At 42.3% G+C, this 22,755-nt stretch overlaps 1 protein-coding gene across 1 annotated transcript in view; it reads right to left on the bottom strand.

The window, feature by feature from the left end:
• The window catches only part of nid2a (nidogen 2a (osteonidogen)), a 102,817-nt gene that overhangs the window by 3,517 nt on the left and 76,545 nt on the right, over positions 1-22,755 (bottom strand). Inside the window, exons 21-28 of the mRNA XM_067991629.1 lie at positions 21,562-21,807; positions 6,882-7,103; positions 6,019-6,188; positions 3,980-4,109; positions 3,247-3,418; positions 2,546-2,703; positions 2,218-2,341; positions 633-745 (exon numbers count right to left, since the gene is read on the bottom strand). Coding sequence (XP_067847730.1) covers positions 633-745; positions 2,218-2,341; positions 2,546-2,703; positions 3,247-3,418; positions 3,980-4,109; positions 6,019-6,188; positions 6,882-7,103; positions 21,562-21,807 — 1,335 coding nt within the window. The remainder of the gene's footprint in view (positions 1-632; positions 746-2,217; positions 2,342-2,545; positions 2,704-3,246; positions 3,419-3,979; positions 4,110-6,018; positions 6,189-6,881; positions 7,104-21,561; positions 21,808-22,755) is intronic.

The following is a 22,755-nucleotide window of genomic DNA, read 5'->3' as shown; positions in this document are numbered from 1 at the left end:
GTCATGGAACCCGTTACTCTCAATCCTGAATGATATAGGTAGATAGCAATTAATGAAAAGGCACTGCTGTAATATCAAACCATAAGTTTGCAACAGATTTCTGAACAGTATATTGGTATAGGATCTATGAGTCAAAACTGTAGGAAGGACTTGCCTAAAAGCCTGTACCCTTTTCTTTAACGTAATTGCTCAAATGGATGCGAAAGGATGAGGGGAGAATGAAAGTAGGACTTTTCGATCACCAATATTTTAAGTGAAAGGAGTATTGTCGTCATCACTGATGTTAGGTAAGCATTTTAGTTCTAACTCAAATGGTGACTGCTAGTAGAAAAAGCTCAGAGTAGCCCTGTAATACTTTTTTTAAACTTAAGTTTTAATTATTTTTGTTTAAAATTCTGGAATCTTAAGTAAAGGAGGCTACAATATGTTGATGATTGCACCAGAAACGCTTTAAACAGGAAGTAGTAGTACAAATAGAATATGGCTGCGACTTTACATTAGACCTTTTGGAATTGCTTTTAGAACACACTGCTTTGGGGAGGGGGAGCAATACAATTACAAAACATACAATTCTGTTCAACTTAGAATTGCTATTTTCCTACAAGAGACTTTCAATTCTTTATCCTCCATACCATGTGGACAACGAGGATAAGCCACAGTTATTCCGTACAGATGTGATCGCTGATCGGGTAGGTACTCATCATTAAGCTGATTGCCATCTTTAGTTACAACTATAATTCCATCTCTGAAAAGCAAGAAATTGAAGTAATGTGAACACGATCAGAACTGCAAAATCCAAGTGTGGAGCAGCTGGGAAAAAGAATTAAATATAGGTTAGTGGATACTAGTGAGTGGTCTCAAGACACTGATCTAATCAAGTGGTTTAATAAGTTATAAATAAGTTAACCTTTGCCCACTCAACCTTGCAAAGTGGACTAGTGCCAAACTTGGGAGAGCTGTCCTACAGACTAGTTAATCAAACTCACAAAATCATACCTGTCAGCCTATTGCTTATCAGCCGATGTCTCAGACTCCTCCATTATCATCTATGGGTATGTCCTGTCCTAATGTTGCTTTGTCAATAGCCTTCCCTCCATCATAAGGTCAGAAGTGGGGCTGTTCACTGATGATTGCATGGTGTTCAGCTCCATTTGCAATTCCTTGTAATCAAGCAGTCCATTCCCACATGCAGCCAGACCTAGACAACATCCAGGCTTGGGCTGATGTGATAAGGAACATTTGTGCCATACAAATTCAACTCAATAACCATCTCCAACAAGAGCGAGCCTAAACACCTCCCATTGACATCCAATAGCATTAGCATTGCAAAATCTGCCATCATCAACGTCTTTGGGGGGGTCCACTATTCACCAGAAACTCAATTAATCCAGCGATATAAATGCTGTGGCTACGAGAGCAGCTCAGAGGCTGGGTATTCTGTGGCAAGTGGCTTACTTGAATCCCTAAAGCCTCTTCGCCCTACAAGGCACACATCAGGCATAATGGTCCACTTGCATGTATGAGTGCAGCTGCAATAACACTCAAGAAGCTCAATCCTGTCCACCCCAAAGAAGTCCATTTGATTAACAATTCATCCAGTTGTCTATACATCCACTCCCTCAACCACTAGCATACTGTGGCTGCAGTGTGTGCTACTTACAGAATGCACTGCAACAACTTGCCAAGACTTTGGCTGTCCTACAGCAGCGTAAACAGTGGTCCTTAAGGTGCTGTTCTCCCGGGTTATGAGAAGCAGCGCTGAGATTTATGTCCCATTTTGGGGTACAGGGCAATACTAAGCGCAGGACACTGGATTAAACTATCGCGGGCTGTATGTTTGAGACCCTTGATCTAGAAGGATAAAGGCAGATGGTTCATGGGAACATCACCACCCAGTTGCCCTCCAAGTCACATCCTGACTTGGACATATATCATCACTCCTTCATTGCCGTTGGATCAAAATCCTGGAAGTCATCACCCTACATCATTATGGGAGCAACTTCAATACCTGGTCTGCAGCGGCTCAAGAAGGCCCACATATTACTGCAGGTCTGCTGAGAAATTAACAGTTGAGTACTGATAACCAGGATTGGTCCATAATACGTATATTCAATTAATCTTGTTTAAAAAAGTTCCCCCTTTGGTTTTTACAAATGTCCATTAATAGAGTATATGCAGCGTTTCAGATATACTTACATTTAAATTAACAGTTCCTACCTTCTCCAGTCTGTGTAGTAGAAGTGGTTTGAGTAGGCAGCAACACTAAAGGGATAATTTAGACCATTCTGCACCACATGCCTTCCTGTACCATCTGGAAATATGCACTCCAGGTCTTTGGTTCCTTTTCATCCCAATCACCAATGAAATCAAGTAATAAGAAAGGTAGTTAGTATTCAATAGCAAATTTCAAAAGTGAAATTCCTCAATTTTGTTTTATTCTTCATGACCTACAGTCATGTTTTAAAATTAGCTTTAACACCAACTAATTTGATCCTTTTAACAGGTTTCCTTTAAAAATAAAACCTGCTTAGCCTATGAAACATACCGGCATCAGCCCAACACAGTTGTGAGGAAAATGGGTCAAAAGTCAACCCATTGGGCAATCCAATGTCATTTTTAACCAACACCCTTCTGTTAGTTCCATCTACATGAGAAGTCTCAATTTTAGGAGCTTCACGATTCCAGTCTGTCCAGTAAAGGTTGCTGGAGGGAAACCAGAAGAGCGTGAGAATTAATACAAACAAGTTCGAGTATCTAATCTAAGGGCAGTGGGAGCCTGTCATTTAGCATTTACAAAACAGGCCATTATCTTTTTGAGGCCATCTTAAAAGGAAACATTTGCTTGCCCCAGACTTTGTTTAATTCTATTGGAACTTTGCTAGTAATCATTGAGGTATTCTACCCAGATCAATTTACTGCAATAGAAATTTTCTCCATCCTAAGAACAGTGGAAGTATTTTAGATCTATAATATAATGTGGTACCAACATCTGTGCAACATGATGCCATATCATGTAATTTGGATTGCTGTCATATGTTAACATTTTGGAAAAATCCTGCTGTTTGCTTGACAACTTGTAAAAGCTATAATTATGCTGCCTACGTAGGCTGTGTACGTGTCCCTAATTGGAAAGAAAACACTTGATATTTTTAAATTATTTTCTTCTGAAAATCTCAAAATGGAAGAGCTAAAATAAGACTTTTTTTAAAAAAAACTAACATTTTGACAGCTCTGTATGAAACCTACCCACTAAGAGAGTCCACTACTATTGCTCTGGGATTTACCAGATCAGTATCAACAAGAACTCGCCGTTGAGATCCATCCACTTTGGCAACTTCTATTTTATCCGATCCACTGTCAGTCCAAAACATGTTTCTGCGGACATAGTCTATGGTTAGTCCTTCAGGACTAGTCAGTCCTAAAGTAGAAGCAGAAGTACAAAGAGGAGGTATAAGTTATTCAGTATCCACCCTACAATTTAGTAGGTATGGTAATTGGCCTGTGTAGCTGCAACTTGTGTGTCAGCTATTTTCGATGGGAAACATCTTAGAACTTAAAGTTATCTAATGAAGTGTGTCCCAGCTGTAAAGATGCCAGCACTCTATTTTCTGTACGTATTTGTGCATGCTGGAGTTGCATTAAATGAGCCTGTGATCAATGTAAAATATTAATGGCCATTTTGATATGTATTGTAACAAACACTGGCACAAATAACAATGTGGCAAGGAAGGCATGACCAAAAAGTTGAACAGCATTTAGCACCCCGCTTCCACCCGCCTGCCCATGCTCCACTCCTCAAGAAGAATGCAGTGAGGGCTGCTAACATTTCTTTATTAGTCTATTTAAAAAGAAATCATAACTATACAAAAGTATTTTTTAAAAAAAGTTTACAACATTTTCTGCTTATGTTCATGATTTTTGTTGGTTAACTATTATGCTTTTATATTAGTTTTCATGACCCAAATGAATGAGAACTCACCCGAATTAATAAGAATTTCTGGCTCAACACCAGGTTCCAAACTAACTCGATTAATAGTTCGGCCAGCAACATCAGTCCAGTAAACCATCTTTTCCCTGCAGTCATAATCAATACCAATAACAATTGAACCCTTAGAAGGGAAAAATAAGCCAGAAGAAAACAGTTAATCGTCTAATAGACTAGCATTCGGAAAAATCCAAAAAGCAGAGAACCCAATCTAGACAGGCTTACAAATCAGTATAACAGCTAGAGAACCTTAGATATTAATACAAGTTTGCACATATTATCTTATTGGAAAGAGATTACATAGCTCTGTTTAACTAGCAACACTGTTTGAAGTTAAGTTTACTTTATTGAAATATAAGGAGAGACTAATCTATTAAACATTAATTAATCCAGAATAGCAGATGAATAAACACTATCAGAGCATTGTAGAGAGGCAAACTTAAAAAGTAACCGCAAAGGAGACATTTAAAACTCTGCAAGAGAAAAAAAATACTCTAGCATGTAAAATGGCAGCATAAATTGAGATACTTTAAATTAGTATTTTCTATAATGGATACACGTTAAGTTAATTCACAGAATATGACTAATGCCAGTTATATATTCCAATGTGGTAATGATTTACTAAGTGTTTAAAAAAAACTCTGCAGATGTTGTCAATGTGCCTGATCACATAGAAAGGAACTGGCAACAGTTACATAAGGCATATTTGCATATGCAAATGATTGTGCTCAGTTTTCTGCTTCTGGCTTGCTTGCACATGTCAGCAATGAACACAGAGCATTTCACTTCATTGCAGAAAGACCATGACCATTCCTCTTATTTCCTAGTAACTTTTATCTATGAACTATGCATAGAGAAGACCTGTGTGAACCCAGGTCAAGTTGGCACTGATTTATTACTTCAACAAAACTGTCAAATCATGACCCCACAATCCTTATGTTGGGAGGGGGTATGTATCTGATTTCTCCCTTTGCGGGGGGGCGGGGGGGCGTCTACAATAATGAGGCAATACTGGTTCCATTAGAATTCTGACTCAGTTAGACTGGACCTTTAAATTCTGGCCAGGGAGGGGGTCATGGGTGGATCTTCTACCTGCCCCATGTCTAGGTGAGGGTGGGGGAGTTCCTGGGCTACCCTGGGAAATTCCTCCCTTTACATCCTTCAAAGGGACTCATACCTGGTCTCAACTGGCATGAGTTCCACTGGGTCCTTTTTAAGTCCCCAAACCTTTACTAGAATAAGGTAATTTACCTTCTCTAGTAGCAGAATGACTCCAGTGGTAGCTGAAGAATGAAAACATTTTTTTTCCTCTTTGGGCCTCGGAGACCTCGGGTAATGCAGCAACGTGTTGCTTCACCTTCCGAGGGCGGAACAGGTCAAGCTGGGGCAGGTGATGCTGGGTTGTCCCTGCCGGAACCAGTGGTCTGCCTTGATTATGCAAATGATCCTGTTCCCAAGATTTGGGACAAGGTTTTGGTTGTGGGGTTAAGGTGGGAGGGAGGGTTCACTCATCTGGCGCAGCAGTCCCCCAGGAATTTCAGGGCCCATCGATTATCACCGGCTCCAAGGGCCTGAAATTTCTTAAAGAATTAAAAAGGATAAAAATACTTCCAACAAATTGTAACACAGGAATGGCAACTTCCTACATTACAACAGTGACTACACTTCAAAAGTAATTAATTGGTTGTAAAGTACTTTGGGACATCCTGTTGTGGTGAAAGGCACTATATAAATGCAAGTCTTTCTTTCTTTTAACTTACCAGTTAACATCTGTGTGTTTACGCCTCTCACTTGCACCAGCTGTACTTGCCACTAATTATGCTTCAATTCATCTAATTTGCACAGTTGTATTAATTTCCCTGTCCCAGTGCTTGTTCTGATTTTTCTTTTTTTATGCATGAGTAATTTAATGGTTTGAGCCATTTGCACTTGCCAAAAAAAGAAAATAACCTGACCCCACTTTTCCCCTTCCTGAATGCTAGAACTATCTGGGGCAATTCCAATGGAGAAACTTATAAAAATAGATACTTTACATGAAGAGCTAACAGGCTCTTGGCTCCCTCTTTGTTTAGCTGAGTACCATTCAGGGGCAGGTACCCAATGTGCTGTCCCTGAGCATATAAAAGGAAGGTACCCGTGGGTGGTGCAGTCACAACAGGCGCTGTAGTAGGCTGTATAATGGGAGGTGCAACAGTTGGTATACCTGGTAAATCCAAGAGAAAAAAAAATCATAAATTTCTAGGATGAATTCTAAATGTTTGTAAAAATACTATGGTTATAATGCAGTGTTACATCAAAAGGCAATATGAACAATTCTGAATAACCAATACAAACTATGGCTTTCTACTGTTGCTATCTTTAATACTGCATATTTTTCAAAAGTGTCAGCATTGGCTCAGTTTGTAGCAGTTTCGCCTCTGAGTCAGAAGGTTGTGGGTTCAAGCCCCACTGTTTTTCGGTTGAGATGTTAAACCGAGGCCCCATTTGCCCTCAGGTGGATGTAAAAGATCCCATGGCACTATCTGCAGGGGAGTTATCCCGGTGTTCTGGCCAACATTTATCCCTCAACCAGCATCACTAAAACAGATTATTTATCTTATTGCTGTTTGTGGGACCTAGCTGTGCGCAAATTGGCTATCACATTTCCAAACATTACAACAGTGACTACAATTCAAAAAAGTACTTCATTGGCTAAAAGCGCTTTGGAATGTTCTGAGGTCGTGAAAGGCGCTATAAAATGCAAACTCTTCCTTCCTAAAAGTGCCCTGATGATTTAAACTTCTCATTTTGGAAAGCAAACGGTAAAATTTTTACCAGATACCATTTCTTCATTATTCTTTTTAAAAAAGGTCTTTAACTTTCACTTTACAACCAAAGTAAAGAGGTAAGTTCTCACATGCTGGTGTACTGCCAGGTTCTGTTCTAGTTCCTTGAATTTCTCGACCATCTTTGTCCACACACCAACAGTAACCACTGTTTCCATGGCACTGCAAAGGGCTAAAGTCCCCAAACTGATTACATTGGGGGATATACTGATCATCAGCTGGAATGCCACCATAATGTTCCAGAAGGCTCAGTCTCCAACGTTCACACACGGTCTGTGGACGCTGTATGGGTTCTGAAAAGCATCGATTTAAGAACAGTTAAAATGTAGAATCTCCTCTTGTTAAATGAAATAATTAGGGAGGCCATCTTGTACTTGAATGTGAGGAAATGACAGAAGCCAAATAAGTATTTTGCCTCAGTTTTGTAGAGGAAGGTGAAAGAGGCATTGTAGGAGTTCCTGATGAGGATGTGCAAGAGTCACCACTAGCCATAGATATTCAAAGGGAAACCATATTAAAAAAGTTAAAAGTTAAAGCTTTTGGTCACCTGTCCTAATATCTCCTTATGTGGCTCGGTGTCAAATTTTATTTGAAAATCGCTCCTGTGACGCGCCTTGGGATGTTGAACTACGTTAAAGGTGCTATATAAATGCAAGTTGTTGTCGTTGTTGTTGTAACACAGACATAGATGAGGGCTTCAGCTGCAGATGAGCTGAGGCAGGGGCAAAGACGGGCGATGTTACAGAGGTAGAAGTAGGCGGTCTTGGTGATGGACAGGATATGGATTCGGAAGCTTATCTCAGGGTCAAATAGGATGCCAAGGCTGCGAACAGTCTGGTTCAGCCTCAGACAGGGAGAGCGATGGAGTCAGTGGCTAGGGAACGGAGTTTGCGGCGGGGACCGAAGACAATGGCTTTGGTCTTCCTGATATTTAGTTGGAGCAAATTTCTGTTGACCCAGTACTGGATGTCGGACAAGCAGCGTGACAAATCAGAGGCAGTAGAGGGGTCGAGCGAGGTGGTGGTGAGGTAGAGCTGGGTGTTGTCAGTGTACATATGGAACCTAATGTCGTGTTTTCGAATGATGTCGCTGGGGGGCAGCACATAGGTAAGTGGATAGATGTTTTGGATTGGTAGGACGTAGGTAGTTGTGTGTCTCAGAGATGTGTGTTAGAACCACTTGTTTTTTTCCATTTCTATGTATGAGTTGTTCATAGGCACAAGAGGAATGATATTGCAATTTGTTGAAGATACCAAATTAGGGCCATTGCAAGCTGTGGGGAAGAATGCAGAAAGACATACACATGTTAGTAGTGGGAAGTCAGGTGGCTGATGCAGAGAAATGAGAAATGGCATATTTTTGGATAAACAGTGAGGAAGTAAACTCTAAATGGTAACATTGTTATCAGATTGGGGGAACAGACAGAGCCACGGGTGCAGATACGCAAGGGAAAATTTTCATCTGTATTACCTGGGTGTAAATTATCACCTGGCGGAGCACAATCGTGTGCCTGTGACTGGACAATTTTTCTTCCACTTAAAATTAATGAAAAGGAAATTTACAGGCTCCATTACAGATGTGATCTTCCCGGCTAATTGTCCTATCTGTGCTCCACTTAGGTGATACTTTATTTCTGGTCTGGGTAATACACACAAAAATCAATACCAGTTACTGGTGCAAAAACAATTTCTCCCCATTAAATCATGTTATAAGGGGAATTGGATGTATGGGAAAAAGAAGAATATAAAAGGATACAGAAAAGGGCAGGGAAACGTGGATAGAGTAGATAGTTCCAGTAGAAAACCAACCACTAGCACGAGCTCCAATTATCCAGAAGACAGTCCCAGATATTAATCCCTGTGAAGACGTGTTTCCTGAACTTACTTATCATCACTTTGTGCCCATGACCTTGTCCTGCAGTCATGGCTTAACTTACAATATTGCTCTAGATTAACTATTTCTAGTCGAGGAACATAGCAACAGGAGTAGGCCATTTAGCCGATCGAGCCTGTTCCACCATTCAATGAGATCATCGCTGATCTGTGACCTAACTCCATACACCCACCTCAGTCCCATATCCCTTAATATCCTTGGTTAACAAAAATCTATTAATCTCAGATTTAAAATTAACAACTGAGCTAGCATCAACTGCCGTTTGTGGAAGAGTGTTCCAAATTTCTACTCTATGTAGAAGTGTTTCCTATCTTCACTCCTGAAAGTCCTGGCTCGAATTTTTAGACTACAACCCCTCACTTACGTCCTTTAAAACCCTGGGATGGAAACTATCTGGTCCTGGGGATTTGTCACCCTTTAGTGCCATTATTTTCTTCATTACTGTTGATTTGCTTCCGTTAATTATGGTGAGCCCCCATCGCTGATTCAAAATTAGTTACTTTTTAAAAATTCATTCATGGGAAGTGGGCATCGCTGGCAAGGCCAGCATTTATTGCCCATCCCTAATTGCCCTTGAGAAGGTGGTGGTGAGCCGCCTTCTTGAACCGCTGCAGTCTGTGTGGTGAAGGTTCTCCCACACGGGCTGTTAGAAAAAGAGTTCCAGGATTTTGACCCAGCGACGATGAAGGAACGACGATATATTTCCAAGTCGGGATGGTGTGTGACTTGGAGGGGACCGTGCAGGTGGTGGTGTTCCCATGTGCCTGCTGCTCTTGTCCTTCTAGGTGGTAGAGGTTGTGGGTTTGGGAGGTGCTGTAAAAGAAGCCTTGGCGAGTTGCTGCAGTGCATCCTGTGGATGGTACACACTGCAGCCACTGTGCGCTGGTGGTGAAGGGAGTGAATGTTTAGGATGGTGGATGGGATGCCAATCAAGTGGGCTGCTTTGACCTGGATGGTGTCAAGCTTCTTGAGTGTTGTTGGAGCTGCACTCATCCAGGCAAGTGGAGAGTATTTCATCACACTCTTGACTTGTGCCTTGTAGATGGTGGAAAGGCTTTGGGGAGTCAGGAGGTGAGTCACTCGCCACAGAATACCAGTCTCTGACCTAATCTTGTACCCACAGCTGGTCCAGTTAAGTTTCTGGTCAATGGTGACCCCCCAGGATGTTGATGGGGGGGATTCGGCGATAGTAATGCCGTTGAATGTCAAGTGGAGATGGTTAGACTCTCTCTTGTTGGAGATGGTCATTGCCTGGCACTTGTCTGGTGCAAATATTACTTGTCACTTATCAGCCCAAGCCTGGATGTTGTCCAGGTCTTGCTGCATGCGGGCTCGGACTGCTTCATTATTTGAGGGTTCGCGAATGGAACTGAACACTGTGCAATCATCAGCGAACATCCCCATTTCTGACCTTATGCTAGAGGGAAGGTCATTGATGAAGCAGCTGAAGATGGTTGGGCCTAGGACACTGCACCTGAGGAACTCATGCAGCAATGTCCTGGACCTGAGGTGATTGGCCTCCAACAACCACTACCATCTTCCTCTGTGCTAGGTATGACTCCAGCCACTGGAGAGTTTTCCCCCTGATTCCCATTGACTTCAATTTTACTAGGGCTCCTTGGTGCCACACTCTGTCAAATGCTGCCTTGATGTCAAGGGCAGTCACTCTCACCTCACCTCTGGAATTCAGCTCTTTTGTCCATGTTTGGATCAAGGCTGTAATGAGGTCTGGAGCTGTGTGGCCCTAGCGGAACCCAAACTGAGCATCGGTGAGCAGGTTATTGGTGAGTAAGTGCCGCTTGATGGCATTGTCGACGACACCTTCCATCACTTTGTTGATGATTGAGAGTAGACTGATGGTGCGGTACTTGGCCGGATTGGATTTGTCCTGCTTTTTGTGGACAGGACATACCTGGGCAATCTTCCACATTGTCGGGTAGATGCCAGGTTGTAGCTTGGCTAGAGGCGCAGCTACTTCTGGAGCACAAGTCTTCAGCACTACAGCCGGGATGTTGTCGGGGATCATAGCCTTTGCTGTATCCAGTGCACTCAGCTGTTCCTTGATATCAAGTGGAGTGAATCGAATTGGCTGAAGACTGGCTTCTGTGATGGTGGGGATATCGGGAGGAGGCCGAGATGGATCATCCACTCGGCCCTTCTGGCTGAAAATGGTTGCAAACGCTTCAGCCTTGGTCTTTAGCACTCACGTTCTGTACTCCGCCATCATTGAGGACGGGGATGTTTATAGAGCCTCCTCCTCCTGTTAGTTGTTTAATTGTCCACCACCATTCACGACTGCGGTGCTTTGTTCTGATCCGTTGGTTGTGGAATTGCTTACCTCTGTCTATAGCATGTTGCTTCCGCTGTTTAGCATGCATGTAGTCCTGAGTTGTAGCTTCACTGGGTTGGCGCCTCATTTTTAGGTACGCCTGCTGCTGGTCCTGGCATGCTCTTCTGCACTCCTCATTGAGCCAGGGTTGATTCCCTGGCTTGTTGGTAATGGTAGAGTGAGGAATATGCCGGGCTGAGGTTACAGATTGTTATTGAAGTCCCCCACCCAGAGCCCATGCTACCGTCAGTGCTTCCTCCAAGTGGTGTTCAACATGGAGGAGGACTGATTCATCAGCTGAGGGAGGGCGGTAGATAGTAATCAGCAGGAGGTTTCCTTGCCCATGTTTTACCTGATGCCATGAGATTTCATGGTGTCCGGAGTCAATGTTGAGGACTCCCAGGGCCACTCCCTCCTGACTGTATATCACTGTACTGCACCTTTGGTCGGTCTGTCCTGCCGGTGGGACAGGACATACCCAGGGATGGTGATGGAAGAGTCTGGGACGTTGGCTGAAAGGTATGATTCTGTGAGTATGGCTATGTCAGACTGTTGCTTGACTCGTCTGTGGGACAGCTCTCCCAATTTTGGCACAAGTCCCCAGATGTTCTGGAGGTGGACTTTGCAGGGTCAACTAGGCTTGGTTTGTCTTTGTCGTGTCTGGTGCCTGGTGGTCCGTCTGGTTTTATTCTTATGACTTTTTTTAAGCGAGATTTTACAACTGAGTGGCTTGCTAGGCCATTTCAGAGCGCAATTAGGAATCAACCACATTGCTGTGGGTCACATATAGGCCAGACCGGGTAAGGACAGCAGGTTTCCTTCCCTAAGAGGGCATTAGTGAACCAGATGGGTTTTTACAACAATCCGGTAGTTTCATGGCCACCATTACTGATACTAGTATTTTATTCCAGATTTTATTTGATTAATTGAATTTAAATTCCCCAGCTGCCATGTAGGATTTGAACTCATGACTCTGGATTACTAGTCCACCATCATAACCAGTATGCTACCACACCCGACAACAGTTTACTTAGTATCTTATTTAGCTGTATTAAGGCTGTTCTCTCTTTTACCTTTTCTCAAGGTTTCAAGGTTAAAGAGTCTGTTCAGTCATGCATTTCATGTAAAATAAACAAGTTTGTTGGTTTACAATTGATTTTATCTCACTAGAATGCTTATCAATCTGCCTTGAAGATAGAAGAAATGAACATGGAGCATGTGCGAGATCACAGTATCCAGTACACACCATGAGGGATCTTATTGTTACAGCTTCCAAATCACACAATCATGTAACCAGAAAGGTACTCTCAAGATTGTAGGGTCACCGGGTCTGCTGATGGGACTGTCCAGTGACACTGAACTCAATATAATATCGAGGAAAGACCTGAAATTTGTAACAGTTATGTTGGGGGATGGTCAAAGCTGGATTAAGAATTCTTCGTAAACTGGGCATCAAGAACATTAGAGAGCCTTCCACTCCCCCGTGCAGAAACCCCCCACCCCGATCCATTAAAACACAAATGAGTAGTAAAATTCAAAATGAAATGAGTAGTAAAGTGCAAAATAAAATTAAGATGACTAGCAATCTTAAAAAGACAAGTCTAAAGACATTGTGTCTAAATGCGCGGAGCATTCGCAATAAGGTAGATGAATTAACAACGTAGATAGATAGTAACGGGTATGATATAGCTGCGATTATGAAGCCATGGCTGCAGGGTGATCAAGGATGGGAACTGATCATCCAGGGGTATTCAATATTTAGGAAGGACAGGCAAAAAGGGAAAGGAGGTGGGGTAGCGCTGTCAGTAAAGGAGGAAATCAATGCAATAGTGAGGAAGGATATTGGCTCAGAAAATCTTGTGGAATCTGTATGGGTGGAGCTAAGGGGCAGAAAACGCTGGTGGGGGTTGTCTATGGGCCCCCAAACAGTAGTGGAGATGTAGGGGAGGGCATTAAACAGGAAATTAGAGATGCATGCAAGAAGGGTACAACTATAATCATGGGTGACTTTAATATACATATAGATTGGTCAAACCAAATTAGCAGTAATACTGTGGGGAAGGAATTCCTGGAGTGTGTTCGTGATGGTTTTCTGGACCAATACGTTGAGGAACAACGAGAGAACAGGCGATCCTAGACTGGGTATATTGCAATGAGAAAGGATTAATTAACAATCTTGTTGTGCGGGGTCCCTTAGGGAAGAGCGACCATAACATGATAGAATTCCTCATTAAGATGGAGAGTGAAGTAGTTGAATCCGAAACTCGGGTCCTGAATCTAAATAAAGGAAATTACGAAAGTATGAGGTATGAGTTGGTTATGATAGATTGGGGAATTTTACTAAAAGGGATGACGGTGGATAGGCAATGGCTAATATTTAAAGAATGTGTGCAGGAATTACAACAATTATTCCTGTCTGGCGCAAAAATAAAACAGGAAAAGTGGCTCAACCGTGGCGTACAAAAGAAATTAGGGATAGTATTAGATGCAAAGAGGAGACATACAAAATTGCCAGAAAAAGCAGCAAGCCTGAGGATTGGGAGCAGTTCAGAATTCAGCAAAGGAGGACAAAGAGATTGATTAAGAGGGGAAAAATTGAGTATGAGAGTAAACTAGCAGGGAACATAAAAACTGACTGTAAAAGCTTCTATAAGTATGTCAAGAGAAAAAGATTAATGAAGATAAATGTAGGTCCCTTCCAGTCAGAAATGGGGGAAATTATAATGGGGAACAAAGAAATGGCAGAACAATTAAACACATACTTTGGTTCTGTCTTCACAAAGGACGACACAAAAAACCTCCCAGAAATATTAGGGAATCAAGGGTCCAGTGAGAGGGAGGAACTGAAGGAAACCAGTATGAGTAAAAAAAAGTGCTGGGAAAATTAATGGAGCTAGAGGCTGACAAATCCCCAGGGCCTGATAATCTACATCCCAGAATACTAAAGGAAGTGGTCCTGGAAATAGTGGATGCATTGGTGATCATCTTCTAAAATTCTATAGACTCTGGAACAGTTCCTACAGATTAGAGGGTGGCAAATGTAACCCCACTATTTAAAAAAGGAGGGAGAGAAAAAACAGGGAATTACAGACCAGTTAGCCTAAAAATGAGTAGTGGGGAAAATGCTAGAGTCTATTATAAAGGATGTGATAACAGAACACTTGGGGAAAAAAGTGAATCAGCTGCTAAGATTCTAGACTTGGGCAAGGCCGACTTCAATGGGATGAGACAGAGACTGTCCACAGTAAACTGGGCAGATCTGTTAATGGGTAAAATGACTGATGATCAGTGGGAAATGTTTAAAGAAACATTTTACGTGATACAGAATCGGTTTATACCCCTGAGGGGCAAGAACTCTACTTGCCAAAAAAAACAGCCATGGACAGCTAAAGAGATAAGGGACAGTATAAAACATAAGGAAAGGGCATACAAAAGGGCAAAAAATGACACAGATCCTGGCGAATGGGAAAGATACAAAGAGCAACAAAGGGTCACAAAACAGATAGTAAGAGCTACAAAAAGAGAGTATGAAAAGAAACTCGCAAGGGATATCAAAACCAATACAAAGAACTTTTATAGTTATATTAGGAAAAAGAGGGTGGTCAGGAGCAGTGTTGGCCCCTTAAAAACTGAAAGTGGGGATAGTGTCATTGACAATGGGGAAATGGCGGACATGTTGAACAATTACTTTGCGTCAGTATTTACAGTCGAAAAAGAGGATAGCATGCCGGAAATCCCAAGAAAACTTATATTGAATCGGGGACAGGGACTCGATAAAATTAACATAAGTAAAGCAACAGTAATGAAGAAAATAATAGCACTAAAGAGTGACAAATCCCCAGGACCAGATGGTTTCCATCGCAGGGTTTTAAAGGAAGTAGGTGAGCACATTGCGGATGCCCTAACTATAATCTTTCAAAGTTCTCCAGATTCAGGAACTGTCCCTCTAGATTGGAAAATTGCACATGTCACTCCGCTTTTTAAGAAAGGAGAGAGAGGGAAACCGGGGAATTATAGACCAGTTAGCCTAACATCTGTTGTGGGGAAAATGCTGGAGTCTATAATTAAGGATAGGGTGACTGAACACCGAGAATTTTCAGTTAATCAGAGAGAGCCAGCATGGATTTGTGAAAGGTAGGTCGTGCCTGACAAACCTGATTGAATTTTTTGGAGGGGTGACTAAAGTAGTGGACAGGGGAATGTCAATGGATGTTATTTATATGGACTTCCAGAAGGCATTTGATAAGGTCCCACATAAGAGACTGTTAGCTAAGATAGAAGCCCATGGAATCGAGGGAAAAGTACGGACTTGGTTAGGAAGTTGGCTGAGCGAAAGGCGACAGAGAGTAGGGATAATGGGTAAGTATTCACATTGGCAGGATGTGACTAGTGGAGTCCCGCAGGGATCTGTCTTGGGGCCTCAATTATTCACAATATTTATTAACGACTTAGATGAAGGCATAGAAAGTCTCATATCTAAGTTTGCCGATGACACAAAGATTGGTGGCATTGTAAGCAGTGTAGATAAAAACATAAAATTACAAAGGGATATTGATAGATTATGTGAATGGGCAAAACTGTGGCAAATGGAATTCAATGTAGACAAATGTGAGGTCATCCACTTTGGATCAAAAAAGGATAGAACAGGGTACTTTCTAAATGGTAAAAAGTTAAAAACAGTGGATGTCCAAAGGGACTAAGGGATTCTGGTACATAAATCATTGAAGTGTCATGAACAGGTGCAGAAAATAATCAAGAATGCAAATGGAATGTTGGCCTTTATATCTAGAGGACGGGAGTACAAGGGGGCAGAAGTTATGCTGCAGCTATACAAAACCCTGGTTAGACCGCACCTGGAGTACTGTGAGCAGTTCTGGGCACCGTACCTTCGGAAGGACATATTGGCCTTGGAGGGAGTGCAGCGTAGGTTTACTAGAATGATACCCGGACTTCAAGGGTTAAGTTACGAGCAGAGATTACACAAATTGGGGTTGGATTCTCTGGAGTTTCGAAGGTTAAGGGGTGATCTGATCGAAGTTTATAAGATATTAAGGGGAACCGATAGGGTGGATAGAGAGAAACTATTTCCGCTGGTTGGGGATTTTAGGAGTAGGGGGCACAGTCTAAAAATTAGAGCCAGACCTTTCAGGAGCGAGATTAGAAAACATTTCTACACACAAAGGGTTGTAGAAGTTTGGAACTCTCTTCCGCAAATGGCAATTGATACTAGCTCAATTGCTAAATTTAAATCTGAGATAGATAGCTTTTTGGCAACCAAAGGCAGGTATATGGAGTTAGATCACAGATCAAATGGCGGAGCAGGCACGAGAGGCTGAATGGCCTACTCCTGTTCCTATGTTCCTGTGTGATAACAGAACACTTGGAGGGCATTAATGGGATTGGACAAAGTCAGCATGGGTAAATGAAAAGGAAATCATGCTTAACAAATCTACTGGAGTTTTTTTGAGGATGTAACTAGTCGAATAGATAGGGGAGAACCAGTGGATGTGGTGTATTTGGATTTTCAGAAGGCTTTTGATAAGGTCCCACACAAGAGGTTAGCATGCAAAATTAAAGCACATGGGATTGGGGGGAATATACTGGCATGGATTGAGAATTAGTTGACAGACAAAGTAAACAGAGTAGGAATAAACGGGTCTTTTTCCGGGTGGCAGGCAGTGACTAGTGGGGCACCGCAGGGATCAGTGCTTGGGCCCCAGCTATTCACAATATATATCAATGATTTGAATGAGGGAACTAAATGTAACATTTCCAAGTTTGCAGATGACACAAAGCTGGGGTGGAATGTGAGCTGTGAGGAGGATGCAAAGAGGCTCCAATGTGATTTAGACAAGTTGGGTGAGTGGGCAAGAACATGGCAGATGCAGTATAATGTGGATAAATGTGAGGTTATCCACTTTGGTTGTAAAAACAGAAAGGCAGATTATTATCTGAATGGTGATAGATTGGGAAAAGGGGAGGTGCAACGAGACCTGGGTGCCCTTGTACACCAGTCGTTGAAAGCGAGCATTCAGGTGCAGCATGCAGTTAGGAAGGCGAATGGTATGTTGGCCTTCATTGCAAGAGGATTTGAGTACAGGAGCAGGGATGTCTTACTGCAGTTATACAGGGCCTTGGTGAGACCACATCTAGAGTATTGTGTGCAGTTTTGGTTCTCTTATCTGAGGAAGGATGTCCTTGCCATGGAGGGAGTGCAACGAAGGTTTACCAGACTGATTCCTGGGATGGCAGGACTTAAGTATGAGGAGAGATTGGGTCGACTAGGCCTATATTCACTAGAGTTTAGAAGAATGAGCGGTGATCTCATCAAAACATACAAAATTCTAACAGGACTAGACTGACTAGATGCAGGGAGGATGTTCCCGATGGCTGGGGAGTCCAGAACCAGGGGTCACAGTCTCAGGATACAGCGTATGCCATTTAGAACAGAGGTGAGTAGAAATTTCTTCACTCAGAGGGTGGTGAACCTGTGGAATTCTCTACCACAGAAGGCAGTGGAGGCCAAGTCATTCGATGTATTCAAGAAGGAGATGGATATATTTCTTAATGCTAAAGGGATATGGGGAAAAAGCGGAAACAGGGTACTGAGTTAGACCATCAGCCATGATCATTTTGAATGTTGGAGCAGGCCCGAAGGGCCGAATGACCTGCTCTTGCTCCTATTTTCTATGTTTCTACGCACGGAGAGATAGGCTCCTGGAATGTTTACATACTGCATTAGTAATAAAGCAAATCGTATCGCAACATAGTACACTTTAATGAAGTTGACCCAGCATCCAGAAGTTGTATGCAGTTATTCTGTGTTATCAGAAAATTTACGGCACAGAAGGAGGCCATTCAGCCCAACGTATCTGCGCCGGCCGAAAATGAGCCACCCAGCATAATTACACTTTCCAGCACTTGGTCCCTAGCCTTTTAGGTCACAGCACTTCAGGTGCACATCCAGATACTTTTAAATGAGTTGAGGGTTTCTGCCTCTACCACCCTTTCAGGCAGTGAGTTCCAGACCCCCACCACCCTTTGGGTGAAAACATTTTTCCTCAGCTCCCCGCTAATCCTTCTACCAATCACTTTAAATCTATGCCGCCTGGTTATTGACCTCTGCTATGGGAAATAGGTCCTTCCTATCCACTCTATCGAGGCCCCTCATAATTTTGCACACCTCAATTAAATCACCCCTCAGCCTCCTCTGTTCCAAAGAGAACAACCCCAGCCTATCCAATCTTTCCTCATAGCTAAAATTCTCCAGTCCTGGCAACATCCTCGTAAATCTCCTCTGTACCCTCTCTAGTGCAATCACATCTTTCCTGTAATGTTGTGTCCAGAACTGTACACAGTTCTCAAGCTGTGGCCTAACCAATGTTTTATACAGTTCCAGCATAATCTCCCTCCTCTTATATTCTATGCCTCAGCTAATAAAGTATTCCATATGCCTTCTTAACCACCTTATCTACCTAGCTAGTAGCTTGTCCTGGTACCTTCAGGGATCTGTGGACATGCACTCCAAGGTCCCTCACTGCCTCTACACTTTTCAGTATCCTCCCATTTATTGTGTACTCCTTTGCCTCATTTGCTCTCCCCCAAATGCATTACCTCACATTTCTCCAGATTGTATTCCATTTGCCCACCTGACCAGTCCATTGATATCTTTCTGCAGTCTACAGCTTTCCTCCTCACTATCAACCACACGGCCAATTTTTGTATCATCTGCAAACTTCTTAATCATGCCCTCTACATTTAAGTCCAAATCATTAATATATATCTCAAAAAGCAAGGGACCTAGTACTGCGGAACCCCATTGGAAACAGCCCTCCAGTCACAAAAAAACTCCCGTCGACCATTACCCTTTGCTTCCTTGCACTGAGCCAACTTTGGATCCAACTTGCCACTCTCCATTGGATCCCATGGGCTGTACTTTTTTGACCAGTCTGCCATGTGGGACCTTGTTAAAAGCCTTGCGAAAATTCTTGTAAAATACATCAAACGGACTACTCTCATTGTTACCTCCTCAAAAAATTCAATCAAGTTAGTCAGACATGACTGTCCCTTAACAAATCCATGCTGACTGTCCTTGATTACTCCGTGCCTTTCTAAGTGACAGTTTATCCTGACTCTCAGAATTGATTCCAATAATTTGCCCACCACCGAGGTTAGACTGACAGGCCTGTAATTACTGGTCTATCCCTCGCTCCCTTTTTAAACAATGGTACAATGTTAGCAGTCCTCCAATCCTCCGGCACCACGCTTGTATCCGGTCAGGATTGGAAAATGATGGTCAGAACCTCCCTTATTTCTTTTAACAGCCTGGGATACATTTCATCCGGGCCTGGTGATTTATCTACTTTCCAAGATGGTAATCCCTTTAATACTTCCTCTCTCACTAAGTTTATCCCATCCAATATTTCACACTCCTCCTCCTCAACTACAATGTCTGCATCGTCCCTCTCTTCTGTGAAGACAGATGCAAAGTATTCATTAAGAACCATACCACATCTTCCGCCTCCGCACATAGGTTATCTTTTTGGTCTCTAATAGGCCCTATCTTTCCTTAGATATCCTCTTGTTCTTAATGTATTTATAAAACATCTTGGGTTTTCCATGAGTTTATTTGCCAATATTTTTTCATGCCCTGTCATGGTGAGTTTGGCCGTGGCCCCTGGTCTCAGGCCCTATAGACCAGTGCGTTAATCCACCCCAGAAAAATAGTATACTTTTAAATTTGGGCACCCAGCGTCAGCATTGAGCAGTCCTAGGTTAGGTGTAGCAAGGGACAGACGAAGATTAAGTCTTGCTTTCCTCTGATCAACATGTCTTAAAACCCAAGCCTCCATAATATTTTCTTTTAATATGGAATCTCTTGGCCTTTGTGTGATATTGCCAGTTTAATGCTGATCAGCGTTGAGTGATAGACTCATGCCCACAAGAAAGTGATCAAATTTCCAAACCCATTTCTATTATAGCCCTTATTGTGGACAGAATGTGGAGACTTTCAGCTTATTGATCTGGGTTGCATTTGAACCCAGTTGCCAGTAGTGAAAGGAGAGCTTTCTTTCATTGTATAACCTGGACCTTTGTCTAATTCAGAGACATTACACTGAGTACCTGCTTAATTAACTGTTCACACAGTGAATCAGCTTATTTCTTCCAAAGCATTGGTATAGGGATAGGAACAAAGAAGTGTGTGTATCACTGAATGTGTTTATAATGACAGTATTCAATACACTAAAATAATGGGGGAATTTTCAACTGCCAGCCGCCAATTATGACCCTTATTGTGGGTAGAAAGAGGAGACTTTCATCTCATCGATCTAAGCTGAAAATCTGGTGGGTAACTTGTGCGCCATGTGCCCAGTATTCCAGTCCAAAGCACACTGTTTAAAATATGCAAATCGGGGTCCAATGCCTGTTGCAGGGCCCTGATTGAAATTTGTGGAAAAATAGGCAGAGCATGAATGTGCATGTCAGTCCCACTTTCTCCAGGTTTTAAGAAACCTAACCAGCGGTCCTTAAAGAGAGGCCTCTCACGGAAGAGACATTTAAAAAAAAAAGATTTTAAAGAGTGCTCCTCCTGGCCCCACTTCCGGCCCGCTGTGGTCTGTTCTTGTTCCTCCGCCTCCCCCCTCCCCCCTCCCCAGCATGCACTCTCCCCTAACAGGCCTTACCTGTCAGCTGGCTGCGGTATTACAGCCGGCCAATTTTCCGCCTCAGAATGCCCATTTGACGTCCATAGCTCACTGGAGAAATGCTAATAAGGCCCATTTGGTCCCCAAGTAGAAAATCTCCCCCAGTTATTTACATTTTATGTATGGTGTAGGAAGGTGAAGTCACATGATGGGGAGATGTGATGCACTCTTTTGACAAGGTAAAGGAATCATGAGAAACGTCTGTGAGCTTCAGATCATTAAGGATGGTACATTAAAAATATTCAGGAATAAAGGTTCTGAGAGACCTTTTTCTTCTAAGAATGGTTCAAACATTAAGAGCATTCTCACTTTATTCTGTAAACTCAGTACAGACTACTCTTAATTCAAAGTCGCTTAATTCAAATTATCTGATTTAATTTTTTAGCTCTAAATTCCCACTTTGCTGTGTTATTTACATTGCTTAAATTTTCAGCAGTAGACTGTACAACCATTTGGTGAAATCTGAATGCTCACCACCAATTAATGTAAGGCTCATGAAAACTATATATCCCTTTGAAAATACTACGGAAATATGTATTGGAAAATCCAGCTAACTTCAGGGACAACTTTATTCACATATTCAAGTTTGTAGTGTTACTTTTGTCAGCGCTGCTATGAACCAATCTAGTATTCAACAAGCTAGATTCTGTTGTTTTGATGGAATTCTAAAGCTTAGAGTTCTAAAGATTACTCGTTCCAAACCATTGGATTCCCTTTGATGCCAAATTACACGAAGCAGCAGTGGAGTTAGCATGAAAATGATTATGTACTCCCAGACAGGAATCATTATAGTACTTTCCAAAATAAAACTGTGTATTGACTGACCTGGCAGCCCACACTGTGGCTGATCGTTTCCAGGGAGTGTCCTGGTTCCAGGAATTTCCCGTCCCCATTCATCCACACACCAGCAGTGGCCTGTATTGCCGTGGCACTGCAGAGACCTGAAATTCCCTTCTGCATCACACTGAGGAATATACATTCCGAGAGGAGGTCGAGCTCTATGCAGATTGAGCTCTGCTTGTAGTTGATCTCGCTGCTCCACACAAGCAGTTTTTGGACGTTCTGTTGGTGCTAGTCAATTGAAAAGAAAGAAGCCAGATTTCAAACTATCACAGATAAAAATATAAAGGGCAACATTCTAACATTTAGTATTATGTTCGGTATCTTTCCTTTCCACTAATTACTTCAATGCAACATTTTTGTCCATGGTAAAGCCTGTATGAGCATGGTATGGATACATTCACATATCAATTTCAACTGCGGTCTCTTTAAATGGTCTCTCCTTCAATGCTCTGCTGTTACTTTTCTCTATCACTGTTGTTACAATTTTACATCAAAGTAATGCAAGTTCCAAGTGGTGCTCAGTCAATAAGTTCATTTAAAATATGAAAGGGCATGGGGGAACCAATGTTATACAATAGCTAGGAAAATTATATTTGTGCGCATCAGAGAAAACACATCAGTCATCATCTTCTCTTTTGATAAGCTCCCTCTATTTGGCCCTAATATCTTAAACCTACCTCTGAACAGAACCACCTACTGCACCAGGGTAAATTGGCTACATCCCATATGTCAATCTTATGGCCTCTCTACCATTACCATTTAGTGCCAGTTAATGGCTGTGGATTCATGCCTACTGAGAACTAGTTGAGATGGCCCAAACTCATATTTAGAACTCTTACAGCTCCCAGGGAGAGAAAGCAACCTTTCATTCCTTCAGTCCTCGTGTGCTTCAAATTCAGATCACAGAGGTGAATTGAGCACATTCCTACTCCGCATACTACATCACAGATCCAGACCTAATAATTGTAAGTATATAGAAAAGTCAGTATGTAACAGAGAAATAATCATGAATGGGAAAAGGTGGTTTAGCTGAACAGAAATGAATCCCTTTAGTACTCCAACTCACCTAGCCTTGTATCCAAGTGCAGGGCGTAGCCAAGCATAGTGTATGCACTGATGTATATGTCTTAATTTCCTGGGGGATTCCCAGCTCCCCCATAGTGCTGCTCTAATGGA

The sequence above is a fragment of the Heptranchias perlo genome, chromosome 10 (assembly GCF_035084215.1).
Source record: "Heptranchias perlo isolate sHepPer1 chromosome 10, sHepPer1.hap1, whole genome shotgun sequence".
Lineage (NCBI taxonomy): Eukaryota > Metazoa > Chordata > Chondrichthyes > Hexanchiformes > Hexanchidae > Heptranchias > Heptranchias perlo.
The sequence above is the reverse complement of the archived record's forward strand: the minus strand, read 5'-3'. Positions and strand labels throughout refer to the sequence as shown.